General features: G+C 33.2%; 1 protein-coding gene across 1 annotated transcript; it reads right to left on the bottom strand.

The window, feature by feature from the left end:
- Window positions 1-10559: 10559 nt before the first annotated feature.
- K441DRAFT_574999 (WD40 repeat-like protein) lies at window positions 10560-11132 on the bottom strand (the record flags this gene model as incomplete). The annotated part of the gene is made up of 2 exons (XM_067644132.1): window positions 10560-10817; window positions 10941-11132. Coding segments are annotated over 2 exons (450 nt in total), but the record flags the coding sequence as incomplete, so codon positions are not given.
- Window positions 11133-13771: the final 2639 nt, after the last annotated feature.

The raw sequence follows: 13771 nt of genomic DNA, 5'->3' as shown, positions 1-13771 counted from the left end.
TTATAGGTGTTCCCCGATATATTTCCTAGCTTAGATATCTCTAAGAAGCGCGATAACTTAGGAAGCTTATGTAAAGGCTTTCTTGTCAGTTAGTAGGGGCGTTAAAGGTATATCTATAAACCTTAAAGGAGGCTGCGATATAGATATAGCCGTATATCATGCTATAGGAAGGCCCACATCGTAAGATTAAGCGGTAGTAGTCGCGAGAACTAGTTAGGGTTTAGGAGTTCCGGTATAGTTTAGTTGACTTAGTAACCGCACTAAGCTAAATACTAAGTAGTAACGGCAGCGTTATCGCCATAACGCTATACCTAAGACAATTAGTTCTAGCGCCAACTAGTTACCTACTTACTTTACATTCTCTATTTATTAACCTTAAGAAGTACATCTTAATAAGGGTATAGCTAGAGCGGGTCAGCCGCCCTCCCTACTAGTGCTAGAAATACGCCGCGTATAACAAACTGGGATTAGTAACTTATACTTTATAATACTATAGAGCGAGTACCGAGCACATCTTAATATATATTGCTACTGTATTTTATAACCTATAGACATGTATATCTAGCTCTAAAGGTAACTTCCCCCTTATATATAGCTGCTAGAAATTTTATCTCGCTATTAACTAGGGTTCTTCTTTCCACCTAACTAAATTTAGTTAAGTATTAGGTGCCTAATTATAGCACCTAAACTAGCCTTACTATTATTAATATGTTTTTTTTATAAGCTTTAAATATATATAAGAATAGGTATCTTAATTAAACTTATAACTTTTTATCCTTAGCTATATAGCGCTAAATCTTATAGTATAATGTTATACGCTCTGCTCCTAGAATATATAATTTAATCCTTTCCTATTTTAGCTCTAGCTCTTATTAAGGAATTAATAGTAGAGTTATATATTCGCAACTTTAATATAGTAGTAGAAATGTAGCTATACTAAGTAGATATTTATACTATCTATATAACCTATAATTAATTTTAATAGTAGAACTAAATAAAAAGGAATAAGTGTTTTTATACTATAAAGTTATTACTAGGTCTTCTTTAGTTTTAGCTCCCTTTCGCTTTAAGTATAGTTATAAAAGTTAAGAGTTATATACGCTAGGTAGTAATCTTTTATATAGCTAGAAGAATCCTATTTATTACATTCCTAATATAAATATAGGATAACTTCTAAAACTTTTATTTATAGAATTATATAAAGAATAAATTCTTTTTAAAGGACTTTAATACGCTTTAAAAAGAGTATTATCTAGTATCTAAATAGCTACCTATAGCTTAGATGAGCTTTACAGTCCTAAAGACACTAAAGTTAAGTAAGTCCCTTAGTTATAGTTAGATAAAGGTAAAATAACTAGACTTATCTAGTATTATATTTATCTATAAACTCTCTAAATATTAAAGAGCAACTTAGACTAAGGACTCTGTTTTATAGCCCTAAAAGCTACTACCTACTAATATTCTAAGTGCTTATATAATTACATTTAGGTATAAAGTAGCTATTATTAATTTAAATAATAAAGTTACTTAGAGTATAATAGAGAGATATATTACTAATATCTATAATAGGCTAGCCGGATTACGGTTAGGGACTCTATTTATAGGTTTAGCATTTTTACGGCCCTAAATTCTCTATAATTTCTTAATAAGTTAAACTAAAGTTTAAACGGCCTATTGTATTTATTATATATAGTTTTAGTAGCTTAGTATATACGTAAGTAAGTCTATTATTAAAGTGCTACCCTTTTTACCTTTTACTAATACTTAACCAGGCAATTATTAAAGGAGTATTTAAAGTGTCTACTAATAACTTATCTATAATTATAAACAATACCTAAGAAATTATATTTTTAGGAACGCTATTTTATAGATTACCCTTTATAAAATATATAGAGATCCTTTAAAGAGTTATTTAGGTTTTTTATAGTATAAATATAAAAAAGATCCGCGATCTTAAGGAGAGGTTTAAAAGGCTTAAAATTCTAGTAGAAGTATTTACTAGCAGACTACGCTAACGCCTTTTAAATAGCAAAGAATTAAGAGTTTACTTCTTTTATAAAACATTAATAATTTATAGTATCCTAGTATTTCTAGCTTAGCCTTTTATTAAGATATTATGCTAAGAGTTATAGGTAGTACCGGAAAGTAACGTAAAGATAATTAGTTACGGTAATTAGGTATCTATTTACGCAAATTACTTAAATATATATAAGTTTATAAGTAAAGACGATAAGGGATATAAAAGCGTATTAGCCGCTATTAAGAAATTTATAAAGAAGGAGACCGTAAAAGGGCTACCTAAAGTAAGTATAATTACTATCTAAATTTATAATTAGAATGCTATAACTAATATCTAGAATAATAGCGGCAATACTAAGGTTAGGTAGTAAGTGGGATAGTAGAATATTTCTAGAGGTTTATACTTTTCTTAACTATAATAGTAGATAGTAGCGCTAAGTATTAGCATTTCCCTTATAGTAGTTTAATAGTAAAGCCAATATAAGCCTTAGTCTTTTTAAAGTAGTTTAGTAAAGACCTCTAATATATATAAGGGCTTACTAAAGACTAAGATACTAGATTTACGGTAATACAGCTATATAGCTATATAATTAGCAAGTAGGCGTTACTTAATTATTTACTTATACTAAGGCCTACGCTTAAAAATAAGCTAGCAGCTTTATATAGTATAAATTATTTAAGACACCTTTATTTTATAAATTAAAAAATAGGTAAATATAGTTAACGTTTATATTAATAAAGGAAAATTTGTTAGCTTTACTCCGCCTTAAATCCTAGCGTCGCTTTTAAGTTATTAAAAGCCTAGGCGCGTTAATCTCTTATAGCTTTATTAGCACCTTAGTATTAGCTTAAACGTCCGCCCACTTTAACCTAAATTAAGTAGCTTGCCAGCTTAGTTAATAGATACTACTATACTTGTTAATTATTATAAAGGTAATCTACTCTATAATACTTATAAAGACTTTAAAAACAGTAATTGGTTAAGCAGAGTAGTATAAAAAGCGCGAAATTAATAGCTTATCTACGCAGCTTACTAGCTATACTAAAGCAACAACTTTATACTAGTATATTAAGCGAGCGTAATAAGTATAAATATAGTCTACTACAGCGTGTAGTAGATGCAATTTCTAAGTAGCCGATTTTTAAAGAACTAATTTTAAAGAACTAATTTCTAAGGAACTGATTTTTAAGAAGCGGATTTCTAAGAAGCGGATTTCTAAGCTAAAGATTTCTAGGTAGAAGATTCCAGGTAGAAGATTTTAAAGCGGTTTAAATTTAAAGGCAGCTGCGTTTAAAAGTAAAAGTAATTCTAATATAAAAGGAAGCTTTACCGGAATGGAGGTAGGCGGGGAGGTAGTAGAGTTAGCTTAGGTATGTATACGTTACTAGTAAGAAAGGTAGCTATACTAAAATCCTAAACTAAGTAGTGTATTAAGCAGGCTAAATTTAAAAATAGTAATACGACTAAATGCATATCCTAGTATAAAAGTATTACTCTAAATAGCTAAATATATCGCTTAGTAATTAAAAAGAAGCTAAAGTATATTCTCCGTCTTACAAGTTACCTAAATCTCTTTTATAAATAGTTTCCCTATAGAGCTTACTTAGGGAGAAGTATTAGAGAGAGAACTAATGTCTAACTCTCCTTAATTTGTTTCTAGGTATACTCTATTGCTAGAGAACGATAGGCTCTTAATTACGACATCAACCTTAAGCGTCTGCCGCGCCGCTCCCGTGGCCGCGTCCCAGAGCCTGACGGTGCTGTCGCCCGATGCCGACGCGACCAGCTTGCCGTCCGGCGAGAAGGCGACGGCGTTGACCCAATGTGAATGGCCCTCGAGCGTCTGCCGCGCCGCTCCCGTGGCCGCGTCCCAGAGCCTGACGGTGCTGTCGTNCGATGCCGACGCGACCAGCTTGCCGTCCGGCGAGAAGNCGACGGCGTTGACCCNATNCGAATGGCCCTCGAGCGTCTGCCGCGCCGCTCCCGTGGCCGCGTCCCAGAGCCTGACGGTGCTGTCGTCCNATGCCGACGCGACCAGCTTGCCGTCCGGCGAGAAGGCGACGGCGTTGACCCAACTCGAATGGCCCTCGAGCGTCTGCCCCGCCGAGCTCCACTCTTTTTGTACTTTTGGTAGTCCAGTAATCCAACAAGCCATCTGCCCTTTAAACTGTTTCCGAACTAAACTTATCTTTGGTGCGAATACTAGAGCTAAGAAATATATCTAAAGAGGCGCCTTTTTAATTATTGATCTATTATTAAGGGCGAATCGTCTTATATCGTAAATAAACGCTTTTAAAGAGGGACTTTGGTTAGCCTTAGTAACTAAAAGTTAGTTACAGTGTCTCTATATACTTTAATTGTTATTTACTAGAACCAAATTCTCTAAGTAAATTATTATAAGTACGCCTTTAGAAGTCTTCCCTATTAAGCTAAGGGCCTTAAACTAGTAGAGTAAGTACCCTTGCAAAAATATATACACCTACCCATTATTAAGAAGTTAGGTTTTACTCTTTTAAAGATATTATACCTAGAAGCGGCATATATACTAAAGCTCTGTAGGTAGGCGCTGCTTTATTTAATCGCCTTAAATATCCCTTATAAGAGCGCTAGGTGCACGTAGGCTATAAATATCTCTTTTTAGCTTATTAGATATAAGCTGTAGATAGCTATCGGCTAGTACTACGTATGCCTCTTTCTTGTCCACCTAGAGTTATGGGTCTTAATATCTTTCTTTAGTAAGGAGGAAGTCGCGGAATAAAGGATAAAGTAAGTAAATGGAATATGCTTGGCTTTTTAGGACCTTTAGAATGGACTAGAGATTATCTAATATTTGCTTTATATCTTGCCTTAGTTTTTTAAGTAGGTTAAAAAGAGCTTTAGTAGATAGGGGGCTAAAGAGGATTATAATTACTCTAACAATCATTTTAAAAAGATAGAATAGCTCCTCCTTCTCCTCCTAGTTATAGTCTCCGCTAATTAAAACTAATAGGATCTTAGTATAGATCTAATCGAGCTCTTTTTTTTTAGGTTTCTTTTACTCTTTCTACTCTTAAGAATAATAGATAGTCGCTTGCTAATAACGCGCTTACTATCCTTAATATAACGATATACTATTATAGCCTAAATAAAAAGTCTATAGGCTTTCTTAACCAGATATCTAATAATCTATGTACTTAGCTTAATATCTTTTAATTCTTGCTTAAAGTAGATAGCAATGTCGTAATTAATTATTTCCTAAAGAACATTGTTTAGAACTATATCCCGATGCAGAATACTAGCTATATTGTAGAAGCCGAGGTGAATTGGAGTTTCTAGTCTACTTATTAGAAATATTCGCAACTAGATTAGGCTAAACGATTCCGTCTTTATAAAGAGTTAAAGAATTCCTTAGATATCTCTATCGCTGTCATACTCGTCTAGTGTATCGATAATAAGGACTAACGGCAATTAACTTAAAGTAATAATCCCCAGAGAGAGCGGCTAAAGGACAAGATATTTCCATTAATCGCGTAGGCTCTAGTTAGCAATATTGCTATATTTGGCTATCGTGGTATAGATATAATCTTTAAGCATGGATAATATGCGCGCTAGCTATATAGTAATAGTAGTAAAGAACTTGCTAGCGTGGCTTTGATCCTCTATACCTTTAAAGAAGAAAAAACTTACTCTAAGGCGTTTTTTGTCATAGTATTCGCGGGCGATAGTGTGGGTAATAGTGGACTTCTTAATACCGGCCATACCGTTTAGCTAGAAGATGTACCTTTTATTACTACTATTAGCCTATGTCCTAATTTGGTCGAGAATGTCAAGTTGGGTATTTTAGAGGCAGAGAGGATTATACTGCTTATTAAAAGAGTTGAAGGCTGCCTAGGGAGTATATAGTAGGAGTTTAAATAGATATAAATTATTCTCTAGGCGTCTGCGGCTCCTAAATCTTATATTAGAAACGACTTAAGTATAGGGTACGCTATCTAACTAACTAAAAGATTATATCCCTATAAATATTCTGCTCTCCCGCTTGGTTTAAGACGTAGTCTTTATTTTTAAATATGTTTCGTAACTATCTGCCTAAGGAAGGCGTGGATTTCGCGTTTCCTATATTGCTCTGCTTAACCAATCGCTGTTCTTAGAGTCTTTATAGGTATTATAGAGCAGATTACCTTTATAATAATTAACGAGCGTAGTAATATCTATTAACTAAGCTAGTAAGCTACTTAATTTAGGTTAAAGTAGGCGGACGTTTAAGCTAATACTAAGGTGCTAATAAAACTATAAGAGATTAACGCGCCCGGGCTTTTAATAACTTAAAAGCGATACTAGAATCCGAGGCGGAGTAAAGCTAATAAATTTTCCTCTATTAATGTCAACGTTAACTATATTCGCCTATTTTTTTTTATTTATAAAATAAAGGCGTCTTAAATAATTTATACTATATAAAGTTATTAGCTTATTTTTAAGCGCAGGCCTTAGTATAAATAAATAATTAAGTAACGCCTACTTGCTAATTATATAGCTATATAGCTATATCGCCATAGATCTAGTATTTTAGTCTCTAGTAAGCCCTTATATATATTAGAGGTCTTTACTAAACTACTTTAGAAAGACTAAGGCTTATATTAGCTTTATTATTAAACTACTATAAGGAAAATACTAACACTTAGCGTTACTATCTACTATTATAGTTAAGAAAAGTATAGACCTTTAGAAATATTTTACTATTCTACTTACTACCTAACCTTAGTATTGCCCCTATTATTCTAGATGTTAGTTATAGCATTCTAATTATAAATTTAGCATTTATTAATCTAAATTTAGATAGTAATTATACTTACTTTAGGTAGCCCTTTTACGGTCTCCTTCTTTATAAATTTCTTAATAGCGGCTAATACGCTTTTATATCCCTTATCATNTTTACTTATAAACTTATATATATTTAAGTAATTTGCGTAAATAGATACCTAATTACCGTAACTAATTATCTTTACGTTACTTTCCGGTACTACCTATAACTCTTAGCATAATATCTTAATAAAAGGCTAAGCTAGAAATACTAGGATGCTATAAATTATTAGTGTTTTATAAAAGAAGTAGACTCTTAATTCTTTGCTATTTAAAAGGCGTTAGCGTAGTCTGCTAGTAAATACTTCTACTAGAATTTTAAGCCTTTTAAACCTCTCCTTAAGATCGCGGATCTTTTTTATATTTATACTATAAAAAACCTAAATAACTCTTTAAAGGATCTCTATATATTTTATAAAAGGTAATCTATAAAATAGCGTTCCTAAAAATATAATTTCTTAGGTATTGTTTATAATTATAGACAAGTTATTAGTAGATACTCTAAATACTCCTTTAATAATCGCCTAGTTAAGTATTAGTAAAAGGTAAAAAGGGTAGTACTTTAATAATAGACTTACTTGTGTACACACTAAGCCGCTAAGACTGTGTATAATAAATATAATAGGCTATTTAAACTTTAGTTTAACTTATTAAGAATTTATAGAGAATTTAGGGCTATAAAATATACTAAACCTATAAATAGAGTCCCTAACCATAATCCGGCTAGCCTATTATAGATATTAGTAGTATATATCTCTATTATACTCTAAGTAACTTTATTATTTAAATTAATAACGGCTACTTTATACCTAAATATAATTATATAAGCACTTAAAATATTAGTAGGTAGTAGCTCCTAGGGCTATAGAATAGAGTCCTTAGTTTAAGTTGCTCTTTAATATCTAGAGAGTCTATAGATAAATATAATATTAAATAGATCTAGTTATTTACCTTTATTTAACTATAACTAAGGGACTTACTTAACTTTAGCGTCTTTAGGATTATAAAACTCGTCCAAGATATAGGTAGCCATTTAGATACTAGATAATACTCTTTTTAAAGTATATTAAAGTTCTTTAAAGAGAATTTGTTCTTTATATAATTCCATAAATAAAAGTTTTAAAAGTTATCTTATATTTACGTTGGGAATATAGTAGATAGGATTTTTTAGCTATATAAAAGATTGCTACCTAGCGCACGTAACTCTTAACTTTTATAATTATACTTAAAGTGGAAGAAAGCTGAAACTAGAAGAGACCTAGTAACAACTTTATAGCGTAAAAATACTTATTCCTTCCTATTTAGTTCTACTATTAAAATTAATTATAGGTTATATGGATGGCATAAATGTCTACTTAGTATAGCTACATTTTTACTACTATATTAAAGTCGCGAATATATAACTCTGCTATTAATTCCCTAATAAGAGCTAGAGCTAAAATAGGAAAGGATTAGATTATATGTTCTAGGAGTAGAGTATATAACATTATGCTATAAGATTTAGCGCTATATAGCTAAGGATAAAAAGTTATAAGTTTAATTAAGATACCTATTTCTATATATATTTAAAGCTTATAAAAAGAACACGTTAACGATAATAAGGCTAGTTTAGGTGCTATAATTAGGCACCCAATACTTAACCAAATTTGGTTAGGTAGAAAGAAGAAGCCTAGTTAATAGTAAGATAAAATTTCTAGCAGCTATATATAAGGGGGAAGTTACCTTTAAAGCTAGATATATATATCTATAGGTTGTAGAATATAGTAGTAATATATATTAAAATATACTTAGTACTCGCTCTATAGTATTATAGAGTATAAGTTACTAATCTTAGTTTATTATGCGCGGCATATTTCCGGCACTAGTAGGGAGGACGGCTGACCCGCTTTGGCTATACCCTTAAGGGTATAGCTAGTGCGGGTCAGCTACCCTCCCTATTAGCTCCCGCAAGATATACGGAATAAGAACCTTAAAATACTATAGTATTATACTACTTAGTACTTAACTAGGGGCGATTATAAGGGACTAGAAATAATTTGCGCTCTATTAACGGTATAACTTTAGTAAAAATAAGTAGGCATTACTGCCTAAGAGCTGTTTATTAAGAGAGATCGCTTAACTATACGCATATATATATGCACCTACTAATAACATAATAGAGTGTAGGTCCTTAGTAGGGCATAGTAAGTAGCGTTAAAGGAAAGGCAGCTAAGAGCACTTTACCTATAACTTACTGTACGCTTTCTTTACGCTAGCTAGTATCCTTTTTACTATAATAAGGTTGTTATAGCGTTAGGCTTTATAACAAGTTATAGATATATACCGCAATCCGTAAAATTATACGTTTAGCGGCGAATTCCTTAGCTATAGCGGCCATATTTTAGCTAGCAATAGTTTTAAAATAGGTGGAGATAATATATACTTTATAAGTTTAGGTACCGTAAGTAGTTAAGCTAGCTTCTACTATATTACGTTAAGATTAACTTTTAGTGCCTATAATAGCTATAGACGGCGATGCTAGTAATTAATACTTAAGCGCCTAGCGTTTAACCAACTTATAGGAGAATAAGGACCGAATCTTAAGTAACAAAGATCCTTTACTTAAAGGCTTATATATATAGATCCTCCGCGATTAAGCCTTTACGTAATAGTAGAATAATAATAAATCCCGTATTTTATAGATATATAGTAATCTAGGTAAGGGTAAGATAATAATAATAATAGCTCTTATTAATAAGATATTATAATAGCTCTAGTTAAGCCCCGGATTAGGGGTCTTATTATACTTCTTTTACTAAAATATAATCTAAAATCTAAGTAGCGCTGCTGTAATTATCTAAGGGCTTATCTACCTTTTAGCTGTATAAAACCCAGAGTTAACCAGCTATCTGCGGAAAAAGTATAATAAAGCCGGCAGTCACTTATTTGATAGTATTAATGCACTTTACGGCCTTTAAAAAACGCTCTTAAAGACTATATCTGTCACTTGCATAAACAGCTCTTCGGCATTTTACTACGCCGCCTATATTTTATTTTGGGCGCTTTGCCGTATTTAGGTAGATCTTGCTTACCCTTTTTAAAGATTTAAATAAAGAATTTGCTTTGGCTTTAAGTATTTACTAGCTAATAATAAGATTTTCCTAGTAAAGTAAGAGCTAAAATTATAACCCTAATTAGCGTATTACGGAGACTACTAAGGGTATCTAGCTGGGGAAGAGGGCTATACTAATAAGTAGTGAGGCGGGCCTCGCACTCTAAAAGGTAGAAAGGCTTTAAGAAACTATGCTAGAAAATGTATAAATTTAAATATATAGGTATATAGTTAACTGGCTTAAGCTAATAGATATATAGGCTACTAATTAACTAATCCTTTTAAAAGCAGTATTAATTTCTAAGCGGAGTTAATTTCTAAGCAGAGTTAATTTTAAAGCAAAATTGATTTTAAAGTAGAATTAATTTTAAACTAATGACGTTTCTAAGCAGAATGCATTTTAAAACTAAGTACGTTCCTAGGCAGAGTTATTTTAGAAAATTCTATTAGTAAGTATATAAGAAAACTAGATGGATGGGAGGCAGGTAGGGAGGAGGTTAAAAAATAACCTTACTTAAATTTAAAGAATAAAACACCTCCTAATAAGTGTCCTAAGATAAGAACGCCCTTTTAGACGGCTGTATAAGTCCTATAATAATTAAGAGGAAGCTAAAGGATAGCCTCCCCCTCCCTAACTACCCAGTTATTCTCTATAAAGAGGATATCTAAATAATTAGAAGAATGAGAAACAGCACTAAAGAGAGAGCGAATATCTAATACTCCACTATTTGTCTCGACTAGCTGGCCGTCCGGCAAGAATGCGACCGAGCTGACCGAACTCGAATGGCCGTCGAGCGTGCCGCGCGCCGCTCCCGTCGCGGCGTCCCAGAGCCTGACCGTCTTGTCGCCCGACCCTAATGCGACCAGCTAGCCGTCCGGCGAGAATGTGACCGAGCTAACCTAACTCGAATGGCCGTCGAGCGTGCCGTGCGCCGCTCCCGTCGCGGCGTCCTAGAGCCTAACCGTGTTGTCGCCCGACCTCGACACGACTAGCTGGCCGTCCGGCGAGAATGTGACCGAGCTGACCCAACTCGAATGGCCGTCAAGCGTGCCGCGCGCCGCTCCCGTCGCGGCGTCCCAGAGCCTAACCGTGTTGTCGTTTGACCCCGACGCGACTAGCTGGCCGTCCGGCGAGAATACGACCGAGTAAACCGAACTCAAATGGCCCTTAAGCGTGCCGCGTGCCGAGTTCTAGGTTTCTTCTATATATAGGACACGTTTAATTAGCGGATATCTGTAATTCCAGAACTATTACCTAATTTCGCTCTTTAGTGGACTAAATATAAGAGTAGCGCTATACGTCTATAGAGGAGCCTTTCTAATTATTGATCCAAAATGGAGAATAAAGCGTTTTATATTATAAATCATCGCTAGTAAAAGCGAATTTATATTATACTTCTATTTTGCTATATTAGCTATTAGCACTATAGGTTAGTAGAATTAATTACTTACTATAAACATTTCCTTTAACAGTCTTACTATAATAGCCCTATTAGAGATCTTCCTTATTAAACTAAGAGCTTTAATATAACGGAACCCCCTAAGAGGTATATATCCAATAAAACGGTAGGAGGTTTTATCTATATCCTATCTATATCCCAGAAGACATAGTTAGACAGGTTAGGGGTAAAAGGTTTTACTAGCGTCTTAGAAGGAATATATAGGAAGCTAGTTCCCCTCTAAAGAAGAACTAGCAATTAGTCTCTAAATAGAAGAGGTTAGAAAGCATTTATCCTTTATTTATAAGGATCGTTCTACCTTAACTTATCTTCTACTTACCTATAACTCTTATTCTATACTATTAATTAAATAATTATACATTCCGGTTAAACTGGCCTCTTATAATTCTAATCACTCTTAATCCTTTATAAAAGGAATATACGGCTATTAATTAATGATAACGAGCTATACCTCCTTACCCCCTAAAACAACGCCCCTACCGCAAGAGGCTTAAAGAGTCTTCCCAAAGGAGCGCATTCCCTCTTCCTATAAAGAAGCTACGGCTAGTCCGTCTAACCTTACAAGACCCTTAAAAACGATTACCGCTAGGGAGTTATTAGAGCGGTCGCTACGCGAGACCCTATAAAAAACAAAGGAGTTAGAGATATAATTAAGACAAGTATATTAAAACTACTAAGAACAATTGCAAGGACAATTAGGGAAAGTATGGACACCCTAGACACGAAGCGGACTTAAAAAGTCTCTAGAACTGCAATCGTTTTATCCGTTAATATAAAACTAAGTTTTAGCTAGATCCGAAACATTACTCTAATAAGTATAATTAGACACTAATTGCTTCTACCTTCCTATATAGCACCTTTAAGAGTTTATAGATACGCTATAAGAAGAAACTTACTACACCCCTTAAATTTAGCGAACTTAAGTCCTAGTTAGTTAATTAGGTTTAAGACCCTACTAATTAAGGAATAGATTATAACCAGTAATACTATAACGCCAAATAGCAAGAAGGCTAGAGTGTAGTCCAGTTTATAAACTACTTAGAAGAACTAGAAGATAATATACCCTACTTAAACCTATAGGATAACACTATATAACTTTACTAGCTACTTACTAAGTTATAACCTAAGATTTAATAGGCTATATAGGAGAAGGGCAAAATTCCTACCTTTTAAGAAAAGCTTATCTCTAAAGCTACTTGGATTAATAATGCTAAAAGAGATTATCTAGGCAAGTAAAAGGAATAAGACACTAATAATAAAAAGCGTAGGACTAGACCTAGCTTTAATAATAGGGGTAGATTCTAACCTAACTACTCTATAAAAAAATAATATAAGTAGGCTTTAAAGCCCCAGAGTAACGCTAGTCAGCCCTAAAATAATAATAGGTAAAAACCTAATCCGAATAAGTAGAATTAAGAGTTATGCGTTTATTATAACTATGGCAAAAAGGGCTATATAAAGCGCTTCTACCAGCAAAAAAATAAGAGTTAGATTAATTAGAAAAAAAGAGAGCCTAGTAAATCTTTACTCCCTTATACTAGGCTAGTAAGAGAAGGAGGGAGTAAGCTACCGTATAGTTATTCCTATCTCTATTTAAGTTAATAATAAATAGGTAACGTAAGACTGCCTTATAGATAGCGGCGCGACTATAAAGTTTATTTCTTAATTACTAGTAAAAGAATTAGATTTGGACCTTAGCGGCTTATAGGTGCGCACCGTTTAAAGCATTAAAGGCTACTAGATTCCATACTATAGGGAATAGGCTTTTTCCGTGGCCAGCTAAAACCGCAATAGTCTATAAAACACGCAGAAGATACGCTTCTATGCTGTAGAAATTAAGGGGTACGACCTTATTTTAAAATACCTATAGCTTCGCCAAGTTAATCTAGACATTAATTGGCCTTCAGCCTTATATTAACATTAGAAGTCTTAACCGCGCATTATAGTTAAATATTAAAAGACTTTCTTAAACCATATATAAGAAGAAGGGTGGGCATATACTATATATACCACTCTTAATACTAAGAACGGGGACATAGGATATTTATTTTCGGATATCTGGCTATACGCAGTTAAGGAACTAGAGATTTTATAGAAATATATAAACTTAGAGAATATTTCTAGTAAAGAGGCTATATAAACCTTACCTAACCCTATATTAGTTAAGTATGAGATAAATATAGGGGATAAATAACCTCCTTTTAGACCACTATATAACCTATTAGAAAATAAGCTAGCAGTACTACGTTAATATATAGTGGACCATCTTTAGAGAAAATAGATTTAGCCCTCTACAAGCCTAGTAGGAGTATTAATTATATTTATACCTAAGAAGGATAAAACCCTTCGCCTCTATATTAA

The sequence above is a fragment of the Cenococcum geophilum genome (assembly GCF_001692895.1).
Source record: "Cenococcum geophilum 1.58 unplaced genomic scaffold K441scaffold_39, whole genome shotgun sequence".
Classification (NCBI taxonomy): Eukaryota; Fungi; Ascomycota; class Dothideomycetes; order Gloniales; family Gloniaceae; genus Cenococcum; species Cenococcum geophilum.
This window is presented reverse-complemented; position numbering and strand designations above follow the sequence as displayed.